The 23269-nt window shown below is 44.4% G+C and overlaps 1 protein-coding gene across 16 annotated transcripts in view; it reads left to right on the forward strand.

The window, feature by feature from the left end:
* Positions 1–23269, forward strand: part of DCLK2 (doublecortin like kinase 2) — a 186869-nt gene that overhangs the window by 150565 nt on the left and 13035 nt on the right. For 9 of the 16 annotated variants that reach the window (XM_044930505.2, XM_044930504.2, XM_044930510.2 and 6 more), the window contains 6 exons: positions 621–678; positions 12063–12182; positions 12763–12854; positions 12959–13028; positions 21309–21442; positions 21769–21921. In XM_044930505.2, coding sequence (XP_044786440.1) covers positions 621–678; positions 12063–12182; positions 12763–12854; positions 12959–13028; positions 21309–21442; positions 21769–21921 — 627 coding nt within the window. Of the gene's footprint in view, positions 1–620; positions 679–12062; positions 12183–12762; positions 12910–12958; positions 13029–21308; positions 21443–21768; positions 21922–23269 lie in introns of all 16 variants that reach the window. The other 7 variants (XM_025268157.3, XM_025268156.3, XM_025268161.3 and 4 more) reach the window with 3 other exon arrangements.

The raw sequence follows: 23269 nt of genomic DNA on the forward strand, positions 1-23269 counted from the left end.
TTTGGCATGTTCAGCTTAAATGACGTTAAAGGTGATTAAAGGTTAAATAACATCACCCAGATTCTTGTGTCCAAGGAAATGCTGTCTCCAGTACCAGCCTGGGGTGTTTAGAGGTGGAGGTGAAATGGCACCAGATCGTCACTGGAGTTTGGACTGAGAAATGGATAGTGAAAGTCTAAGGACTTTTCAGCTTTGAATTGTGGCCTGATGGACTAATGGATTCATGTAAAGATGTTGATAAAAGAAAATTTTCTGTTACTTTGATTCATTTTTCTAAATTTTATTCTGTCTCCTAAGGGAACTATTTTTGAGATTTAAGTGTGGAAAAATATCCTTCCTCCAGCTCTGATGCAACAGAATTTCACTATTTTAAATATGTGAGTTACTTAGGAATATTGTAATGATTGATATTTATAAAAGGAGATTGATAGTGTGGCTTTGTGGGTTTTTAAAAAATCTTTTTGGGGGTATTTTTCTCCCAGACCCCACTTACTCAGCATCCTCTCTGGGGTATAGAGGAGGAAGCCAGTCTTTCTTCCCAGAGTCTGCTGTAGAGGAAATCAGGAAGGATGGTGTCTTTGATGTATGTCTTTAAATGGCCTTCCTCTGTTTATTCATAGGTCAACCGGAAAGGAGTTTGCCCTGAAGATTATAGACAAAGCCAAATGTTGTGGAAAGGTACAGTATATGTAACTATTTTGTGAAAGAAACGGAAAACACTTACAGTTGTTTACTGCGGTGAAGGAATTTAAGTGGCAATTTGATAAGCTAATAACAGGAATTAACTGCTGGTAGTACTCGGGGAAACCGTATCAAGCTTTTTTTCCTGCCATTTTTCTGAAACCTTAATCCTAAAACAGTAACTTGATTTGATCTTTGTCCTAACCATCGAAAAATGTAAGTTCTCTTCTCTGGGAGATGCCTGTTTCAGAACCTAGTAACACAAAGTTGTGTCAAGAACAGTGAAGGGTCTGAGACTTGACCCTATTTTCAGACTAACAAATTAGCCTTCTAGCTTGATAGATGTGGCAGAAGACACAACATTCCTGGATCAGAGACAAGAAAGCACTTACTCACGGCATAGCAGGTAGCGTGAGCTCCATGCTGGTGTTGGTTCCTCTTAACTCCCAAGGCCCATAGCGGGTTTGTGTCACAGTGGAGGATCCCAAAGCTTAGGAACCCCCCAGTCTTAGGAGGCAGCCACCAGTACCCTCGCCAAGCTCTGCCTCAGAGCAGGACATGTTACCGTGGTCAGGAAGCAGATCCGGCCTCCCGGCCAGGGCAGACCCCGTCTTTGTGTTCCAAGCATGTTTGCTGTACAGACATCCTTGGAAAGATAGTAATAACCAGAGCTGATGCAGGATGTGCACACACATGGATTGTCTCTCCAAGTGGATCAAGTTTTTTCTCTGTCCCACTCTCAAGATCCAGCTGGGGGAAAAACAATGATGGGATGCTGCTAGATTACTGGTATTTTAACTATGTTTGAAAAGATAAATATTCTCTAGTAATGACGACAAAGACCTTTTTAGGTTCCTTTCTGGTAGCTAGCTAGCAGGTGAGAGAGCAGGCTCTGGTACTCACGGCCCCACTCTGAGCTCCTGGCACTGGAGATGTGGCTAGTCTGAACTGAAATGTCTGCTAAGTGTGAACACACAACACACTGTGAAGACTTAATCCTCAAAGAAGAATGTAAGATACTTAATATCTTTTGTATTTGATCACATGTTGAAATGGTAGTATCTTGAATATTTGGGGTTAAGTAAGTCATAAATTTTACCTGCTTTTTATATTTTTTTAGCATGGCTACTAGAAAATTTAGATTTACATGTGTGGATCACGTTGCTGCTGAACAGCACTACCCTAGACAGATTGTATTAAGTTTAATCCTGTGTCTTCTTGCTGTGTGACCTTGGAAAAATTAGTTAGCCCCTCTGTGCCTCTGTTTCTTCCTAATAACTAATAAAATGCAGTTATTAATAATATTTAAGATATAAGTTATTGTGAATTAATTAAGGCATGTAAGATATGTAGAAAAGTACCGGTATATAGCAAAAGTTTAACACATGTTAGCTGTTAATATTATTAATAGGCCAGAGGGATTCAGAACTTATTACTAGGAGGACTTGATGTGGCAGTAGTGGTCTTATATTTATGGAACTCATAAAACTATTCTTCATCAGACATTTACAAAATTGTGGATTTTTAACAGAAAACCTAAAATAATTATGGTAAAATTTCTCAGAGCCCCAGAATGTAAATCCAATAGGCACATTTGTCATACACTTTTTTTTTCTTTTCACTACATCGTGACAGCTAATGTAGCAGAGTCTGTGCAAAACGCTCCCTTTTCTTTGAACAAGGTTTTTCTAAATTTAATTTTCTTTAAATAATTCTGTGTGTTTTTACCTATCGTGCCGAAAATCTGATTACATTTTCAACTGCTGAGACTTTTCTCCATATGGAAGTGGGTGTTACTCTTTGTATCTGATATTGTGTGATTTAAGCAGAATGTGTCATAATTTGGGGAGCCAGGTTCTAAACAATTGAATTAAAGTATTTCTTCATTAAAAGTTTAAAAATAATTATGATAGAAAGAATACTGTTTACCTGATTAAAATTTAAGCAGCTTTCTCAGTTCAGTTCAGTCGCTCAGTCGTGTCCAACTCTTTGCGACCCCATGAATCGCAGCACGCCAGGCCTCCCTGTCCATCACCAACTCCCGGAGTTCACCCAGACTCATGTCCATCGAGTCAGTGATGCCATCCAGCCATATCATCCTCTGTCGTCCCCTTCTCCTCCTGCCCCCAATCCCTCCCAGCATCAGAGTCTTTTCCAATGAGTCAACTCTTCGCATGAGGTGACCAAAGTACTGGAGTTTCAGCTTTAGCATCATTCCTTCCAAAGAAATCCCAGGGCTGATCTCCTTCAGAACAGAGTGGTTGGATCTGCTTGCAGTGCAAGAGACTCTCAAGAGTCTTCTCCAGCACCACAGTTCAAAAGCATCAATTCTTCGGTGCTCAGCCTTCTTCACAGTCCAACTCTCACATCCATACATGACTACTGGAAAAACCATAGCCTTGACTAGACGGACTTTTTTTGGCAAAGTAATGTCTCTGCTTTTTAATATGCTGTCTAAGTTGGTCATAACTTTCCTTCCAAGGAGTAAGCGTCTTTTAATTTCATGGCTGTAGTCACCATCTGCAGTGATTTTGGAGCCCCCCCCACCAAAAAAAGTCTTACACTGTTTCCACTGTTTCCCCGTCTATTTCCCATGAAGTGATGGGACCAGATGCCATGATCTTCGTTTTCTGAATGTTGAGCTTTAAGCCAACTTTTTTACTCTCCACTTTCATCAAGAGGCTTTTCAGTTCCTCTTCACTTTCTGCCATACGGGTGGTGTCATCTGCATATCTGATTATTGATATTTCTCCTGGCAGTCTTGATTCCAGCTTGTGTTTCCTCCAGTCCAGTGTTTCTCATGATGTACTCTGCATATAAGTTAAATAAGCAGGGTGACAATATACAGCCTTGATGTACTCCTTTTCCTATTTGGAACCAGTCTGTTGTTCCATGTCCAGTTCTAACTGTTGCTTCCTGACCTGCATAAAGATTTCTCAAGAGGCAGATCAGGTGGTCTGGTATTCCCATCTCTTTCAGAATTTTCCACAGTTTATTGTGATCCACACAGTCAAAGGCTTTGGCATAGTCAATAAAGCAGAAATAGATGTTTTTCTGGAACTCTCTTGCTTTTTCCATGATCCAGCAGATGTTGGCAATTTGACCTCTGGTTCCTCTGCCTTTTCTAAAACCAGCTTGAACATCAGGAAGTTCACGGTTCACATATTACTGAAGCCTGGCTTGGAGAATTTTGAGCATTACTTTACTAGCGTGTGAGTTGAGTGCAATTGTGCGGTAGTTTGAGCATTCTTTGGCATTGGCTTTCTTTGGGATTGGAATGAAAACTGACCTTTTCCAGTCCTGTGGCCACTGCTGAGTTTTCCAAATGTGCTGGCATATTGAGTGCAGCACTTTCACAGCATCATCTTTCAGGATTTGAAATAGCTTAAATGGAATTCCATCACCTCCACTAGCTTTGTTTGTAGTGATGCTTCCTAAGGCCCATTTGACTTCATATTCCAGGATGTCTGGCTCTAGGTGAGTGATCACACCATCGTGATTATCTGGGTCATAAAAATCTTTTTTGTACAGTTCTTCTGTGTATTCTTGCCACCTCTTCTTGATAACTTCTGCTTCTGTTAGGTCCATACCATTTCTGTCATTTATTGAGCCCATCTTTGCATGAAATATTCCCTTGGTATCTCTAATTTTCTTGAAGAGACCTCTAGTGTCAGTAGTAGTAAAAAAGATCTTCATGCAAAAAAAAAATACAGTTTGATACACCAAGTGTTAAGACAAATGAATAGGTCACTTCAAACATTTGGGTGAAGAAAAAAAAAACGAGGTATTGTTTTTCCTCGTTATTGAATGTCATTGTATTTTTATAATTCATGTTCATATAGTTAGTTTTCATCCTTCTATTTTGCTTACTTGAGCAATTATTTCCACATTATATGAAATTATAATTTCAAAACTTTTTTAAAAAATGGATAGTTGATTACAATATTGTGCTGGTTTCAGGTGTACAGCAAAGTGACTCAGTTATTTCTTTTCGGATAATATCAGTATCTCATTATGGGTCATTATAGGATGTACAGTAAATCCTTGTTGCATGTCTGTTTTATGGGTAGTAGTTTGTATCTGTTCATCTCATACTTGTTTTCAATAAGTAGATTTTTCCACTGAATTTTATGCTTCGGAAAAAATGGTATAGAGAATTTTTTTAAAAAACAAAATCTTAGAGCAGGTATTAAGACACTCTCCTGGGGGCATTGTTCATTACCTCTGCTTTGTGAGATGTACACAGAAAAGTAATAATGCTGAAAACAATATCTGCCATTTTTCAAAATGTAATGTCTATCCAAAATGTATTATATATCCATTTATCAAAGTGTATTATCTATCAAGGCTTGGACATTTAGGAATTTTGCATATTACCTTTAATGACTTGCAAAACAGATGTATTGGTTTTCCAGATAAAGAAACAGAAATACAGATTAGATAGCTTTCCAGAAGTCACAGAGACAGAGCAGTGATAGAATCTTTGGGTTAGTCCATCATGTTCCTCCTCCAAGTTCAATTTCTGCCTTTGTTCCTGTAATAAGAACCTGGGGGGAAATTCTTAACCTCTGACTTTCTATTTGCTTTTTCTGTAATGTGTATGAGTGTTATTAGATTAATTCACTGTTTTTCTAACATCTGATGTTTGTGTGAGATTCTGTGCTAGGAACAAGATGATTTAATATACAAATTAATACCAAATCTGTAAAGAGTGTTTTGGGAGTTCAGGGAAGCAGATGAGAGAGAAGCAGATTGCTCAGTGGTGATGCCTTAGAGCAAGAAGCATTGGAGCTGAACTTGAGCAGTGGGGTAGTGGCAGACTGCAGTCCATGGAGTCACAAAGAGTCAGACGTTACTGAATGAGCATGCACGCATGCATGCGCACAGGGCTTGAATAGGCAGGAATGACAGAAGAGCCTTAGAGGCGGTCAGCAAAGCCTGAGCAGGGGCCCAGGAGATGGAAAGCAGGTTGGGTTCTTCCAAGTAGGAGATTGTCTTAAGTTGAAGTATAGTTCATTTATAATGTTGTCTTTCTGGTTTACAGCAAAAAGATTCAATTACACATATATCTTTTTAAATTATAGGTTATTACAATGGTGAATACAGTTCCCTGTGCTATATAGTAGGACCTGGGCATAGTAGGGGTGTACTAGTTTGTTAATAAAAAACTCCTAATTGATCCCTTCCCCACCCACTTTCCCTTTTCGTAACCATAGTTTGTTTCTTATGTCTGTGAGTCTATTTCTGTTTCGTAGATAAGTTCATTTGTGTCGTATTTTAGATTCACATACAAGTGATTTGGGCCTTCCCTGGTGGCTCAGTGGTAACGAATCTGCCTGCAAATGCAGGAGACCCAAGTTTGATCTCTGGGTCAGGAAGATCCCCTGGAGGAGGAAATGACAACCCACTCCTGTATTTGATATTGTATGGTATAATATTTGTCTTTGTCTGACTTACGTCACTTAGTGCGATAATCTCTAGGTCCATCCGTGTTGCCGCATATGGCATTATTCCATTCTTGTTATGGCTGAGTAATGTCCCATTGTATATGTGCACCATGCTTCCTTCTGCTGATGGACATTTAGGTCGCCTTCATGTCTTGACTGGAGAAGACAATGGCACCCCACTCCAGTACTCTTGCCTGGAAAATCCCATGGGCAGAGGAGCCTGGTAGGCTGCAGTACATGGGGTTGCTAAGAGTTGGACACAACTGAGTGACTTCACTTTCACCTTTCACTTTCATGCATTGGAGAAGGAAATGGCAACCCACTCCAGTGTTCTTGCCTAGAGAATCCCAGGGACGGGGGAGCCTGGTGGGCTGCCGTCTATGGGGTCGCACAGAGTCAGACACGACTGAAGCGACTTAGCAGCAGCAGCAGCAGCAGCATGTCTTGACTATTGTAAATAGTGCTGCCGTGAACACTGGGGACATGTATCTTTTTGAATTAGAGTTTTCTCCGGGCACGTATCCAGGAGTGGGCTTGCAGGATAATACGGTAACTCTACTTTTAGTTTTTTTAAGGAACCTCCATACTGTTCTCCTTAGTGGTAGCACCAATTTTTATTCCCACTAACAGTGTCTGAAGGTTCCCTTTTCTCTACACCCTTCTCCAGAATTTATTATTTATAGACTTTTTACTGATGGCCATTCTGACTGGTGTGAAGTGATATCTGATTGTAGTTTTGATTTACATTTCTATGACAGTTAGCAGTGTTGAGCCTAATTTCATGTACCTATTGGCCATCTGTAAGTTTTCTTCAGAGAAATGTCTTTTTAGGTCTTCTGCCCATTTTTTGATTTGGTTGTTTGTTATTTCGAATTGTATGAGTTGTTTATATATTTTGGAAATTAAGCCCTTGTTTGCAAATATTTTCTCCCAGTCTGTAAGTTGTCTTTTTATTTTGTTTATGGTTTCCATTGCTGTATGAAAGCTTATGTTTAATTAGTTTATTTTTGCTTTTATTTCTGTTGCTTTGGGAGACTGACCTGAAGTCAGAATGTTTTGCCTGTGTCCTCTCCTCGGAGTTTTATGGTGCCCTATTTTGTATTTAAGTCTTTAAGCCATTTTGAGTTTGTGTGTGTGTGTGTGTATGGTGTGAGGGAGTGTTCTGACTTCATTGATTTACATACCAAGTAGGAGATTTTTGCAAGATCTACTTTGGGGCCAGATTTATGGAGGCTTTTGAGAAGGCTGTGATGTTGATAAATTTAAGACTTCTTCTATGCCTAAAAATGATAATCATTCTAAATATTTACTGAATCCCCACAGTGTGTGAAACCTGGCACTTTCTGTAGTGTGCTTAGAAGTGGCCCTTCCCTCCTTTTCTCCCCAGAGTTCTGCATTCATTATCTACATGTTATGGGTCAGGGTAGGACAAAAATCTAAATGTATGCTATTAGCTTCCTGAGGCTATTGGAATAACTTCCCAACCAGCTTGATGACTTACAGCATTTTTCTCACTGTTTCAGGGGCTGAACTCTGAAATCCACTTTCGCTCTGCAGGCCGTGGGGGGAAATCTGTTCCTTGACTCTAAGTAGCTTCTGGTAGCTGACAGTATTCCTTGCCTTGGAGGAACACATCACTCCGAACTCCGCCTCCAGCTTCACATCTACCTCTCTTCTCTGTGTTTATTTTTCTTCTTCTGACTGTGAACTTTCCCTCTGCCTCTGTCTCGTAAAGACGCTTGTAATGGCACCCAGAAAATCTACAGTTTTTTCTTTGTTGCAGTGGCTTTAATCATATCTCCAGAGACGTTTTTCCCTCTCAAGTACGGTAGTATTTACAAGTTCTAGGCATTAAGACCTGATAACTTTGGCCATTATTCAACCAACCACACTCATCACATATAACTATTGAACATCCCCAGATAGTCATAGTTTCATAGTTCAGGAACACAGGAAAGTGACAAACTTCCAGGGAACTCAACCCAAAGAAATTCTTTATATTCCAAATCACTTTGCACTCTGAAAGATACCAGCCTTCCTCATCTCCTCAAAATCTTTCATGGAATCATAATTTCTGTAGAAGTCTGCATATGCCTTCTTTCTTTTTTCAGTCTACAGCAAACTTATACAGTCTCTCTCTCTGTATCATCCTCAGCGGTACTCACCCCACAATGTAGATACCGGCTGTAAAACTTTTAACAGTGAGCAGTGTGTGATGTGTTTACTCAAGAATGAACAGTGCTGGTTGGTGGAGAGCAAGGTAGACAAAGGCCTTCAAGACAGCAGGGTGAGACCTGTGACTGGAGTGAGCGCAGGGCGCTATGAGGACGAATTCGCGGGTTTCCTAATCCAGCCGTGGTTAAGCAGGGGAGGCTACCTGGAGGAGGTGAGATCCCCCATGGTTCTGAGGAATAAGTAGGAGTTCACCAAGAAGTGGGGAAAGAAAGTTCCAGACAAAATTGCCTTTGCAGATGCCTGGAGGCCTAGAAAAAAAGATTGGCAAAAGGGATAAAGAGGGAATGGATGTATTCTGAGGCTACTGAGAAGGCAGGCCTGGCGGGGATGGGTGACTGATGAGCTGGGCAGGAGGATGCGGGAGGGAGGGTCAGGGCAGAATGCCCTTCTGCTCTGGGCACCCAGGTTCATTCAATGAGACAAAGGACACAGGTGGAAAAGACTGGACACAAGATGAATCGTTTGGTTTGGGAGCGTTGTTTATTCCCCAAATCCATTTGTCTCTGGCTCTGTCTCTCTTTTAGATGTTAAAAACCACCCTGGCCAAGGATAAGGCTGTATCCTTTGCCAAGTTGGCAGTTTTCTTTGTCATTTATTCTCACACACAAAACCTTGGCATACTGCCAGGAAATGATTCGTATGTAAATTATCTGGAGTTAAAATCATGAATCACTTAACATAAATAATGGTGGGTGGTTGAATAATGTAAGTTCAGTACAGTTTGAGACAAAAGTGATGTTCATCTTGTGTTTAGAAATAATTTTTCTGGAAAATGTAACCTAGAGAGCATCTTTATATATTAGAAACAATGATTACATACGGGCTGTTTAAGAAGTAGGAAGATAGTGTTTGTAAAGATTTTTGTGCATTGTTCCATTTTGCTTCTGAGGATGGTTTACTTTAAAAAGTGGATTGTTCCTTCAAAGACATTTTTACAGACATAGTCAGAGGTTGGGAAACAAATAGCTCCCACATCCCAACAAAAACCTTCAGTATGTGCACAGAATACTAGGCATTGTTGAGTAGCATACAGCAAGCCAAGAAAATAAGGAGCGGTGGAAAAAATGTTGTTGGAATATCCACTTAATATTTGACACGTAACATGGCCGGAGGCCCAGGGCTAAGTCGCACAGTGCGTGCCAGAAGAGGCTCTGCGGTGCCTTGCATGAAGAAGATGACTTTGGAGAGGTGCAGGCTCCCTGAGTGCTGGACTCTATTTTAGCTCCAGTCTGGGTGCATTCTTGGGGTACTGGTGATGTGAATTATTTTATATATGTCCCTGGAAATTAGCATCACATGCAGAGCCCCTGAATAGAGGCACATTTACAGACTCCCCCCAACCTCAGGCGATGGAGAGGCGGGAGGAGAGCTGACATGATAGATCCATTTAGCTTCAAAATCAAACGCCTGTTTTACTACAGTGTCGACTTGGCATCACACAGAGTGAAATAAACTCATTCGGTTGCCTTACCTGTTCACAGAGGTACAGCCACCTCTGCGTTACTGTGATTAAGGACCCGGTTGGCACAGGTGAGCCAAAGGCTTCTAAAGAAGTGTGTGAACACGGACCGTTTTTTGAGTCTTTGTCCCCGTGGCCACAAGGGCTTGGCTGCCAGCCGCTTGCCTTGGGAGGGCCCAGGGCTCTGTGCCTGCCTGGTGACGCTGCCGCTCTGTAAGTCAGCGCTGTGCGGCCGGAGCCGGGTCAGCAGCCCTGCGGCCTCTCCGCCGTGGTCGGTTCGGGTCTGAGACGTGCCCTCTTCCCCGGGCGCCGAGTCCAGAGCCAGCTGCGTCTTCCCAGCCCTACTCATCAGTAGGCATAGATGCTCTGCTTGGTACAAAGCCTAGTGTGGGCCTGCCTTGAGCCTACCTCGGGGCAATGCTACGTCTAGTTCCAGCCTTTCGAGGAATCAGTCTCAGCTGGACAGCAGTCATTTTCATTTTGAAAGATTCCAAAAGATGTCAGCTTGCATGTCAGGAATCTAGGTTTGCATCCCCCTACTCAAAGAAGTGTTCTAAGAATAAGTGCAGAGATGTTACTCAAGCACCCTGTACTGTGACAGAAAGGGACTCGTTTCCTAGGGAATGGTGGTTTTCTTTCCCCTGTGTGCGTGCTAAGTCATTCAGTCATGTCCAGCTGTTTTCGACCCTATGGACTGTAACCCGCCAGGCTCCTCTGTCTGATTTCCTAGGCAAGAGTACTGGAGTGGGTTGCCGTGCCTTCCTCCAAAGGATCTTCCCGACCCAGGGATTGAACACACATCTCCTGAGGCTCCTGCATTGCAGGCAGATTCTTTCACTAAGCCCCCAGGGAAGCCCTTTTCTTTCCCCTGCTGCTGCTGCTAAGTCGCTTCAGTCGTGTCCGGCTCTGTGCGACCCCATAGACGGCAGGACCCCATCCCCCGTCCCTGGGATCCTCCAGGCTTCTGTTTATTGTTTGCACCGTCATTTGCCAACGTTTGGACAAACACGGTGCATTCAACACTCAAAACACACCACTCACCATGTGCAGGAGGCTGCAACAGACTTTTATCTGGATATTATTTATTCGCTTGTTATAGTTTATGCTTCCATCTATTGTCCAGAAATATTTGAGCTTACTTTGGGTAAAAATACACATATACATGGAGGCATGGAGATAAGAGAGGAACCATAAATGGTATACTGAACTAGAGATAAGATAATGATCTTACTACTGCAGTGGGAAGTTCAGGTTAGTTCTGAGATTGATGAGAGCAGAGGAGGCAAAAAGGGTGATGAGAGGGACATGCACATGATGGATATACATGCACGCATGTGTATCTGAGTACTAAATGATAGCTCTTATAAGGTAAACTTATATAAAGAAAACTGTTTGAAAACCTAAAGTGTATAATAGGGCAATTAGCAGTCTTACAGAACGTTCCCTAAATTCTAAACAATTCATTATCACAGTTAATGAGGATCAACAAATGTGACATTATGGAGAGATTTTTAACATCTCATAATAGAGCAGTCGTTGTTCATGACTCATGGACTGGCATACTAAGAATAATTCCTTAATGCCATGAGTAAACATTTTGCTACGGTGCTGATCCCACCACAGTGCCCACCAGGACTGACAATCAGGTGGTGTTTTCAGAGAAGTAATTAGAGTTGAAATGAGGATGGTGGTCCCCGTGGTACTACATGTTTCCTGACTTCTGAAATACAAGATAGGGAGCATCTATCTGGTGAGTGGTTTCATACCCAAATACAGAGGAAGAAAGTTTCTTTTTCACAAATTTCAACACAGAATTCAAATTCATGTTGGTAAATAGTTTAAAACCTAAAAATGTTTATAAGGCTGGAAGTTGTATTGCATAAGTATGCCAAATTTCCTTACATGCTGTCTTCATTTCTGAGTGTATACTGAGAGGGAAAAGTGATTCCAGCTGCATTACAAAGCGCAGGGTGGCAAGCCCAAGCTCTCACAGCATCATGAGCTCTTAAAGTGTTGGGAATGAAGAAGAGGCAGGAGGGAGCGTGCCTTACAGTCCAGATAGCACACCGAGCCCTGCGAGGGCTGTCTGAAGTCCTTCTGTTGGTTTCCGTCTTGTTCCCAGGGTGTGGTTTGTCTGTGCTCCTGCAGGCTCAGGTCCACAGCCCGTGTTGTCCTCTGGCACGCGGGAACAGAGCCTATTCAGTCGTGTCTGATCCTCCCCTCTAAACCCTCTTCCCCAGGAACATCTGATTGAGAACGAAGTGTCGATCCTGCGCAGGGTGAAACATCCGAACATCATCATGCTGATTGAGGAGATGGAGACCACCACTGAGCTCTTCCTGGTGATGGAACTGGTCAAGGTAAGAGGCGGAGAGATCCCAGGAGAGTCTGTTAGTGCTGCATCCTGAGACTTAGCAGTATTCTCAGAGACCCTCAACTGGAAATGCACGTTGCTGCCTTGAAACTTTCGTTATTTGTGAGATGGGTGTTGATTCATTTGCGCGGCACTTGTGTCCTTTTTTTCTCATCTCCTTCAGGCTGATGAGCTTTGTTTGTCCCCTCATAGCCCTGCCACTGTTGATTTTTTTAATTAAGCTTGTTTTTATTTTGTACTGGAGTATACCCGATTAACAACATTGTGATAGTTTCAGGTGGAAGGCAAAGGGACTCGGCCATACTTATACATGTATCCATTCTCCTCCAAACCCCCATCCCATCCAGGCTGCCACATGGCATTGAGCAGAGTTCCCTGTGCTGGACAGTAGGTCCTTGTTGCTTCTGCAGTTTAAACATGGCAGTGTGTACACATCCATCGCAAGCTCCCTAAGTATCCCTTCCTCCCACCCTTCCCGCTTGGTAACCGTAAATTCGTTCTCTATGTCTGTGAGTCTGTTTCTGCCACTGTTGATGTTTCAATGTGTTCTTTCACATGTTCTCTAGGGTGGAGATCTCTTCGATGCAATTACCTCTTCGACCAAGTACACGGAGAGGGATGGGAGCGCCATGGTGTACAACCTGGCCAATGCCCTCAGGTACCTCCACGCCCTCAACATCGTGCACCGAGACATCAAGCCCGAGAACCTCTTGGTATGTCGTCTCTGCCTTTCTGTTCCAACTCAGGCCTCTCTCCCTTTAGAGTGACGGGAATCACATGCAGACAATCTTGTGCAGACTGTGACATTTTAAAATCTATACCAACCCTGCAGGTAAGGGGCCAAGAGAATTTAAATCTAGAAAATCAGGTCAGTGACCACACAGTGTTAATGGGTTTCTTGAACTGATCTGCACTTCTGCATTTACTGTTTATCAGACATTAGAAAGCATATTTTCTTTCTTCTTTTTTTGAAAAGTTCTTAGTGGCTGTGCTGGGTCTTTGCTGCTGTGTGGGCTTTGCTTCAGCTGTGGTGTGGGGGCTTCTCACTGCAGGGGCTTCTCGGGCTGTGGAGCGTGGACTCGAGGGCAGGCAGCTCCGTAGCTGCAGAACGTGGGCTCAGTGGGAGCGTGGGTTCAGTGGTGGTGGCACCGCGGCTTAGCTGCTCCGCGGCACGTGGGCTCTTCCGAGACCAGGGATCGAACCTGTGTCTCCTGCATTGGCAGGCAGAGTCTTTACCTGTGAGCCACAAGGGAAGCCCAGAAAACCCATTTTCATTTATGTTTTAATGGATGGTACTAACTGGAGAAAGACAAACAGGAAATTACTTTATGATGCAAAAAATTCTGCTGCATAAATTGGTGACAGAATTAGAGGCTCATAGACAGAAGTGGCAGGGTTCACGTGTGTGCAGGACAGAACTTTGAAAACCTAACATAGTCTGTTCAGCTCAGCTTTGTGGGTATGGAGATTGAGCCCCAGGGATGCTGACTCTTCTTGTTGGGAAGTCCCCTTTGTCCTGCTGCTCTACAGAGGAGAGGCTACTCTGTTACGATGCTCGGCATCACAGTCTGGCCCCAGCTCACCCTTCCAGCCTCTTGTCCTGGTCCCCCCTTCCCTACCCATCTGGCCAGCACGGCACTCACCTTAAAGCCAGACGTAACTCACTGCGTGGTGGCCTTAATCACGAAACGTAGCTTGCTGACTGGGGACGGTCCTTATGTCTACACTGTAGAGAAATTTCAGGGAACGCAGTTTGGGAGTTCTCCCTACACAGATCCACCAGTACACACAAGCTACTAGGCCTCTCTGTTCCTGCCTTTCAGGGCTGAGCATCACCATCATCATCCCTACTTTTTGGCAGGTGAGGTTATCTGTGTCTCCTGTATCACGTTCATCCAAACACAGGTTTCCCCAGGCCCCAGAGTTGGTGAAGACCAGACTTTTATCAGCAGTGTCAAACCTCGTTGTTGATGTCCAAACTGGTCATCATAAAGTGATGCAGTGTGCTCAGTCGGTAAAGAATCCACCTGCCAGTGCAGGAGACTGGGTTCGATCCCTGGAGAAGGAGACGGCCACCCACTCCAGTATTCTCGTCTGGAACATTCCATGGACAGAAGAGTCTGGTGGGCTACATTCCTTAGAGTGGCAAGAGTTGGACACAACCTAGCAACTAAAGCACCACCATACTGGTTTTGTTTGCAGCATCCTGTCCCCCAGCAAACAGGTTCATCTCATAAGATAGTGAACAAGGCATGTCTTCTTGACATCACCCCAGCCTCCTTGAGCAGAGGCAATCAATCCTGGCCACCTCTGGTTTCTGCTGCACTACCACGGTTCTGTGATTTTATCATTTATTTATCTGTCATTTCTCTAGGTCAGTTCAGTTCAGTTGCTTGGTTGTGTCCAATTCTTTGCCACCCCATGGACTGTAGCACACTAGGCCTCCTTGTCCATCGCCAACTCCCAGAGTTTACTCAAACTCATGTCCATTGAGTTGGTGATACCATCCAACCATCTCATTCTTTGTCCTCCCCTTCTCCTACTGCCTTCAATCTTTCTCAGCATCAGGGTCTTTTCCAATGAGTCAGTTCTTTGCATCAGGTGGCCAAAGTATTGGAGTTTCAGTTTCAGCATCAGTCCTTCCAATGAATATTCAGGATTGATTTCCTTTAGGATGGACTGGTTGGATCTCCTTGCAGTCCAAGGAATTCTCAAGAGTCTCCTCCAACACCACAATTCAAAAGCATCAATTCTTTGGCACTCGGCTTTCTTTATAGTCCAACTCTCACATCCATACATGACTACTGGAAAACCCATAGCTTTGACTAGATGGACCTTTGTTGGCAAAGTAATGTCTCTGCTTTTTAATATGCTATCTAGGTTGGTCATAACTTTCCTTCCAAGGAATAAGCATCTTTTAATTTCATGGCTGCAGTCACCATCTGCAGTGATTTTGGAGCTCCCCAAAATAAAGTCTGTCACTGTTTCCACTGTTTCCCCATCTATTTGCCATGAAGTGATGGGACCAGATGCCATGATCTTAGTCTTCTGAATGTTGAGTTTTAAGCCGACTTTTTCATTCTCCTCTTTCACTTTCAAGAAGCTCTTTAGTTCTTCTTCACTTTCTGCCATAAGGGTGGTGTCATCTGCATATCTGCAGTCTTGATTCCAGCTTATGTTTCATCCAGCCAAGCATTTCTCATGATGTACTCTGCATATAAGTTAAATAAGCAGGGTGACAATATACAGCCTTGATGTACTCCTTTTCCTATTTGGAATCAGTCTGTTGTTCCATGTCCAGTTCTAACTGTTGCTTCCTGACCTGCATAAAGATTTCTCAAGAGGCAGATCAGGTGGTCTGGTATTCCCATCTCTTTCAGAATTTTCCACAGTTTGTTGTGATCCACACAGTCAAAGGCTTTGGCATAGTCAATAAAGGAGAAATAGATGTTTTTCTGGAACTCGCTTGCTTTTTCAAAGATCCAGCGGATGTTGGCAATTTGATCTCTGGTTCCTCTGCCTTTTCTAAAACCAGCTTGAACATCTGGAAGTTCACCATTCATATACTGTTGAAGCTTGGCTTGGAGAATTTTGAGCATTACTTTACTAGTGTGTGAGATGAGTGCAATTGTGTGGTAGTTTGAGCATTCTTTGGCATTGCCTTTCTTTGGGATTGGAATGAAAACTGACCTTTCAAGTCCTGTGGCCACTGCTGAGTTTTCCAAATTTGCTGACATACTGAGTGCAGCACTTTCACAGCATCATCTTTCAGGATTTGGAATAGCTCAACTGGAATTCCATCACCTCCACTAGCTTTGTTCGTAGTGATGTCTCCTAAGGCCCACTTGACTTCACATTCCAGGATGTCTGGCTCTAGGTTAGTGATCACACCATCGTGATTATCTGGGTTATGAAGATCTTTTTTGTACAGTTCTTCTGTGTATCCTTGCCACCTCTTCTTAATATCTTCTGCTTCTGTTAGGTCCATACCATTTCTGTCATTTATCGAGCCCATCTTTGCATGAAATGTTCCCCTGGCATCTCTAATATTCTTGAAGACATCTCTAGTCTTTCCCATTCTCTAGGTAGTAGGCGCCCATAGAGCAGGTGTGTGTTCAGTCACCTTATCTCCTGGGTGCTGAGCGAGCACACAGTGGGAGAGAAGTCCATGGCTGGTGACTGGCCATGATGGTCACTCAGCTCACCTGAAGTGGACACTCACACCCAGGTCTTTACACCCTGCGTCCTGCGTGCAGCAGGCCAGTAATTACTGAGCAGAGTTGCTTTGATGGGTAGGCTGTGGCGCCATTCTTGGGCCCTCCTGATCCACAGTTCTGTTCCCCTTATGATAGTGCCCTTTGATCATTTTTCAGTGTCCACTTACAAGCGTGTGAGGTTTGTTTTCTTACCGTTTTCTGCCTTGAGGGAATGTGTTTTTCTGTTAGGAAGATAAATACCCCTGGTGTGTAAAGCATGATGTGTCATGGGGTTGGCATTCTGACCTCTGAGAAGGAGTGGGGACAGTGCGAAGCAGGCCTCGGCACGTGAGGACCCGCAGTCCTGCTGCTGCACCAGGAGGCTGGGGGCGTGGCAGCGTCCCCCAACCCCGCCACCGCCGGCGAGCAGAGGTGACAGGGCTCCCCGGTGTTCCCGAGGACACCCTGCCCTCCACGCCCGTCTCACCGCGGCAGCCGCAGACACCGGGGGGGGGGGGGGGGGGGGGGGAGCTCTGAGGGCTCGGGCGCCGCAGGGCCCGAGACGCAGCGGTGACCGCGGCGCCGGCCCCCTCGGCCGCTCCGACTTCCGCGGCCGCACCGAGGGGGGCTCCGCGGGGCCGGGGAGCCCTTCCGTAGACCTGAGGGTGTCCTGTGCAGCTCACCGATCCCGCCCCTCCCCACCAGCCCACGTCTCCCCCTCGGCACTCACACTTCCTTACTGTGTGCGGAGGCTCCGGCCCCCATTCCTCAGCCTTTGCTCTCGTTACCCGTCGGGGAAGAGACCGTGGTGGGGACTGACGGCCCCAGCCTGCCGTGTCTCAGGCGGCGGCCGGGAGACTGGAGTCAGGGCCTCATCTGCCTCCCCTGCCCCGGCCGGGTGTCCCCCCCGGCCCAGCCCCGCTCTGCCGCCCAAAGGGGAGGAGGAGGAGGAGGATGGTCAACCTGGATGAGGCCTGCATGAGGCTCCCGTGTGACATGCGAGGCCTCTGGGGTCGGGCTGTGGACACTCTTCACCGCGTCTCAGTAAGATACGTGTCTGCCACTGCCGACCCAAGGGGACCCCCGGCAGACCTAGAGACAGTCAGCACGCTGGCGTCAGCCCGGGATGAGAGAGTGCCATCGTGGGGCTAGAAGCCAGTCCACAGAGGGGCTGCCAAGCCCCTGCTACTCTGAGAGAATCCTATCTGTGAGCACCAGGGCACTCAGACGTCTCATTTGCATCCCCTCATCTGGCAGCTGTGTCGTAATTTAAACCCTGCCAGCAGAGATGTATGGGTCGCCGTGTCCGGGAGCACAGGGGTGGCCATTAATGCCATGAGTTACAGCCGGTGGTGCCCGGTCAGAGTTAACTGTGAGAGACCAGTGATAAATTCCGCCTTTCCAGGGGTTCTGGGGACAGGGGAGAGGAGAGGGCTGGTTTCTCATATTTGAGGTCCTTCTAAATCACGATGCTGACATTTTATTTAGAGAACTTGTGGCATGCAGTTTGTATGTGGGATGTGCATTCCTTCCATCTTTCAGTTTTGCATTCTGAGAGCAGCTTGAGACAGGGCCTCTCAGCTGGTGGCAGAGCATCTGTGCACACCAGAGCCGGCGTTCCCACGGGGGTGCTGGGCTACGTCCTACCTGGGGTCTGTACGCCGTGTAGCCTTTCAGACTACAGGGGAGTGCAGTGGATGGGAGTGGACTTGTTTGGACTCCCACTTGGCCACCCGCTCGAAACTTGATTTTGCTGGGCCTCGGTTTCCTCATCTGTAAAGTGGAATAACGGCTCCCTTCCTAGTTGCCCAGCAGGGTGACTACAGAAGTGCGATGAGACGGTGTTTGGGAGACTGGGAATCTTCCAGGCCTGCGAGGATGGGCCTGCGAGGAGAACTGAACTCTGCCAGAATGAGGCCTTGGAGTTGCTCTGCGTTTACCAGCTCTTCCTTAAGATTGGTCTCCTAAAGCAAAGCCGTGCGTGTGCCAGCGTTGGCCTCTTAAAGGAGCCTCATAAGTGTGTGTGTGTGTGTGTGTGTGTGTGTGTGTATGTGTGTGTACCTGCAGATGTATAGGTGTGTATATATATTTTCCTACTTTAAAGACAATCTCCAGCTAAAACTTGAAATTTGCTTATGTTCTTTTTCACATATTTGCCTCTGTGTTTAGCACTGACGAGAGATGAATCAGGTAAAATATTATCAGTTCAGGCTTGTCTGCCCTATTTGACACTTCCCTTTTGATGTTTAGCCAGAATACCCCTTGCTCAAACATTATTCAGTGACTATAGACTCTTCAGTCCCTTTCTGTATATGCTCCTGCATCTGACTCTGAATTCCTTGTAGAGGATGTGAAAAATGGGACTTCTGGGACCTCTGAGTGTCCAACAACAGCTCTTAAATATCCCTAGGCATCCCTAAATTGAACGTCTAAAATAAACATGATTAAAAAAAAAAAAAAGTACCTAATGAGTATATTGTAAAGTTGTAAAAACAAAATGACGTTAACAAAACTTTTTTTTACTCTCATGATACATTTAGAATTATAATGTTCTTATCACTGCAATTGCTTAGGGAATTTCTAAAGTCTGGGTTGCAATAAATGCATCATAAATTCTAACTATAATTCAGATTGTTCTCGTTAATGTTTACATTAAACGTAATGGATGGAAAGTCATCCTAAGACTAAGCATGACTAAGAACCTGGTTTCTGCTGCTTTAGGCTGAATCCTTAGTAGCTTTGAATATGTTTCTGCTGAGCTGTGGGCTGACGCAAAGTGATAAATATCTGTGAGGGCACCCAAATCCTCACCCTCAGTCCTGTGAAACTGGAAAGTCATAAAGATGCTTGCTGAGCGTGGTCTTTAGTACATCAACGTGGAAGCAGTTATTAAAGTACTGAGGTGAAAACTAATCCTCTTCAACTGCTGAGAAGCATCCCAAGCGAGAAGGGTATTTCAGTGTCCCCCTTAAAAAATGCCTATTAAGATGGGGGTCATTGGCATTAGGAAGGCCTGAGGTTTTTGATGTTTTTTTTTTATCGAGGAGTTTATAAATCACTCCCCATCATTAAGTATCAGACTGATGGACGGTGTCGTTAATGTGCGTATCTGGAAAAAACGTCATTTGCTAAATTTTTCTCTTCCTTTAGTCAGTAGTGATTTAGATAAAAATCTGGTTCAGTTCATAGTGGGATACAAGGAGACACAAACAAACATGTTTAAAATGTAAAAGTAGAGGAAAAATATGACATAAGTACATGTTAGGTTTTTGCAGTTATTTCGAAATTCAGTATTTTCAGAATGGACATCTTAGAGGCAAATAGCTTATTAAAACTCATACGGTCAGGTCTCAGATTATCTTCTTATATACACTTGTTTGCTTTGAAAACCATCGATTTAAAATAACTTCCAGACTTTTATCCCATAAGGAAAGTCTGCTTATATATAAAATTAATTTTTCTGAATTATGGAATGAGCATGTGTTCATTGTAAACATTCTGGAAACTTCTGAAAAGTGTAAAGAAGAAAAGTACAGAAAGCTGTAATGCTGCCACCTAGCATAAACTTAACATTTTAGGGTATTACTATATATATACACACACATATATATATATATATATAATTTTGAATATTCCTTTTTCTTTAATACACTGAGTATTTCCCATAGGATTAATATTTACCTGAATTGTGCTTATTAGTGACTCTATAATATCACTGTAGGGATTTGCTATGATTTATTAAGTCATTAACCTGTTGGCCACTTATGTTGCTTCTAGTTTTTAAAAACCAGAAGATGAATTCTGAGGTTGGCATTCTTGGGTATAACCTTTGGATCCATCTCTGTTCCCTTACAGCAGGTTCTTAGAAGTAAATTTTCAGGTCACAGGTTATTAAGGATAATAAGAAATTTACACAGAACTGCCATACTTTCTAGAAAAGTTGCTTCGATGTCAGCAAACACTTCACATCCTCACCAGCACTGGTAAACCTTTTCCAAGATGATGATGCACCTGATCTCATCAGCCACTCCTTCCAGGAAAGGAGGAGCTTTCACCCAGTCCCGATCTGAGCTTCATCTCATTTCACCCTCACGCCAGCACTGTGAGCCGGGGACCAGCTGTTAGCCCATTTCACAGGGGACGAAGCATGCCCAGGGTGGGTGAGGGGCTTTCAGGGGTCAGGTCACCCGACGGATGGGTGGAGTGTTTCGTCCTGCAGGCTTGGGCTGTCTCATTCCAAAGGTCATTTTCTTTCTAGATTTCCAAAGTTCTGCCCTAGGTTGGATCACTGTTTATACTCATCGTTGTCTAGAGGGCAAGTCCTAATTGTATCTTGTAAACTAAACATGTGAGTTGGAGAGCACCTAGTGCTTGGGTGGACAACCTCTAATAAACGCCATTTCTGAGGCTCTCATGTGCCAACCCCCACCCCCACCCCGACACGCGTGCAGCAGAGGTCAGCATCCTGCCTTGAGGCTCAGGGGCCTCTCAAGCAAACCAGGTAAGCTGCCCACCTCCCCTCAGCATGCACGCGTGTGTTCATTCTACTAAATATTTTTTCCATATTTCACACAATCAAAATCACATGCAACATGTCTAAAAAAAAAAAAAATAGAGCTTTAAAAAGCAAGAGAGGGACTTCCCTGATGGTCCAGTGGTTGAGACTCGAGGCTTCTAATGCAGGGGCTGCAGGTTCAGTTCCCTGGTCGGTGAACTAAGATGCCACATGGCCAAAAAATCAAAACACAAAACTAAAAAGCAGCAGAGATAAACCATGGACTTAATATCAGAAGGAGAGGTTTCTTACGATTTGTCGGTAAATGTATCTGTGTCATTTCTGCCCAATTCCAGAGGCTCCCCTCCTTGTGATCACTGAGGGAAAAACACTTCTGAACATTCGCTGGTTTCTGTTCCAGGTGTGCGAATATCCTGATGGGACCAAGTCTCTGAAGCTGGGAGACTTCGGGCTGGCCACTGTGGTGGAAGGCCCACTGTACACTGTCTGCGGCACCCCGACTTACGTGGCCCCCGAAATCATTGCTGAAACCGGGTATGCCTCCTGGGGCGTTGGGTTAGTGCTTGAACTCTGGGAACAGATATATTTGCCACGACTGCTGCTGTGGACTCTCATGCCTCCCGGGAACATGGGGGGTGGGAGAGGCTGATCCCCGCACCGTGACTTTGATCCCAGGAACTCCAGTTTGTGCTTGTATTCCAAGAGCCCTGGGTCTGGACCTCTGTCCCAAGGCCAGTCTTGGAATCCAGATAGTGGCGAGGTTGGGAGAAGAGCAGACAGCTTTGTCCAAAGGGTAGTTCATTCATCTGCATGAAACGAGTGGTTTGGTACTGAAAGGCCCTTTCCCCTAACAAACCAAGGCACGTACTGCAGTCCTGTGGCGGGTTCGTGGGAGTGGCCTCCTGTCTCTCCTCCCACCCGCTCTGTTTCCCCAGCTATGGCCTGAAGGTGGACGTCTGGGCGGCTGGCGTGATCACGTACATACTGCTCTGTGGCTTCCCACCCTTCCGAAGGTCAGTGGCTCTTCAAGTGACCATCTTTGAACTGTAAACTCTCTCCCTTTGATCGGGAAGCGGACATTCTACTCCTGGCGATCAGGACCGGAAGCGGGTCAATAAAAATGTCAGTAAAAAAACTGTATAAACATACTGTTCACTTTTAAATCTTAATTTACAACCTATTAATGTATATTCCACGTCCGCACTTTGGAGGCGACCCAGCCCTCTCCTCTGTGCCTGGCCCCCTGGGTTTCCCACGGTCATTCTTGCGTAGATCTCACCCCGCAGTCCAGTGTCTATGATTTCCATTCCCAGTCTTTTTCAAGAGGAGTGAGATTTAAAGATGCTCACCAAGCAATCTGATCCTCCCATGTAAGACTTTCTCTAGTTCTTAAGGGTTGTCTCTTCTACCTAATCTGACAAGATGTTTTTTTACCAACTTACTTTGCAGAGCATTTGACCTGGTTCCTGCAGACACAGGGAACTTATTCTTTTTCAATTAATTTTGTCCATTTACATACTATTTGGTTAAGGAGCATTACAAATACTCTTGGCATCAACAGGCCTGGGAAGAGCAGATTGACCCTTGATGACCATACACTCACCTGCTGGGAGGACAGGTCACAGGGTCAGGGTGTGTGGTGGGGACCCCCCTCCTGAGCAGTGTATGAACAGGGGCCTTGTGGGGCTTCGCCGTACTGTCTCTCTTTACCAGTGCCGTCTCCCTCTGAAGCACATGAACGCTTTGAAGCAGATGTAAATCTAATGATGCAAGTTAGATGGTTTTCCTCTGACTTTTCTTGAATGCTGTTTTCCTTTCAATCTTTTCGTATGGTCATTTTACAGCTGTTTGTAGAGTAGCTACAGTGGGCCAGGCATCCTTCTAAGTTCTGGGAATCGAGTGGGAAACAAGACTTATGCTGTAAGGCCATAGTGTTTGTAGTGTGCAGTCAGTCAGTAAGGGGAAAATAGACTTATTTCTTCCCTCTCTCCTCCCACATTTTATTATAAAAGCTTTTTATTATACAAGCTTTATTATAAAAGTTTTTATTAAAGCTTTTATTATAAAACCTTTCAAACATACAGAAAAGTACAAAGATACAACATTTATCTTTTTTTTAAAATGATCTATTTTTAAAATATATTTTTAACACTGGGTCTTGGTTGTGGCATGTGAGATCTAGTTCCCTGACCAGAGATTAAACCTGGGCCCCCTGTATTAGGGGCATGGAGTCTTAGCCACTGGACCACCAGGGAAGCCCCTAATGATCAGTTTTTAGTTGAGTTGAATAGTTGGGTTTTTTTTTTTTTTGCTTACATTAAATACAGGAATAACAACAGATATCAGTCTCGACTTTTGAGA

This window comes from Bubalus bubalis, chromosome 17, assembly GCF_019923935.1.
Source record: "Bubalus bubalis isolate 160015118507 breed Murrah chromosome 17, NDDB_SH_1, whole genome shotgun sequence".
NCBI classification, from domain to species: domain Eukaryota; kingdom Metazoa; phylum Chordata; class Mammalia; order Artiodactyla; family Bovidae; genus Bubalus; species Bubalus bubalis.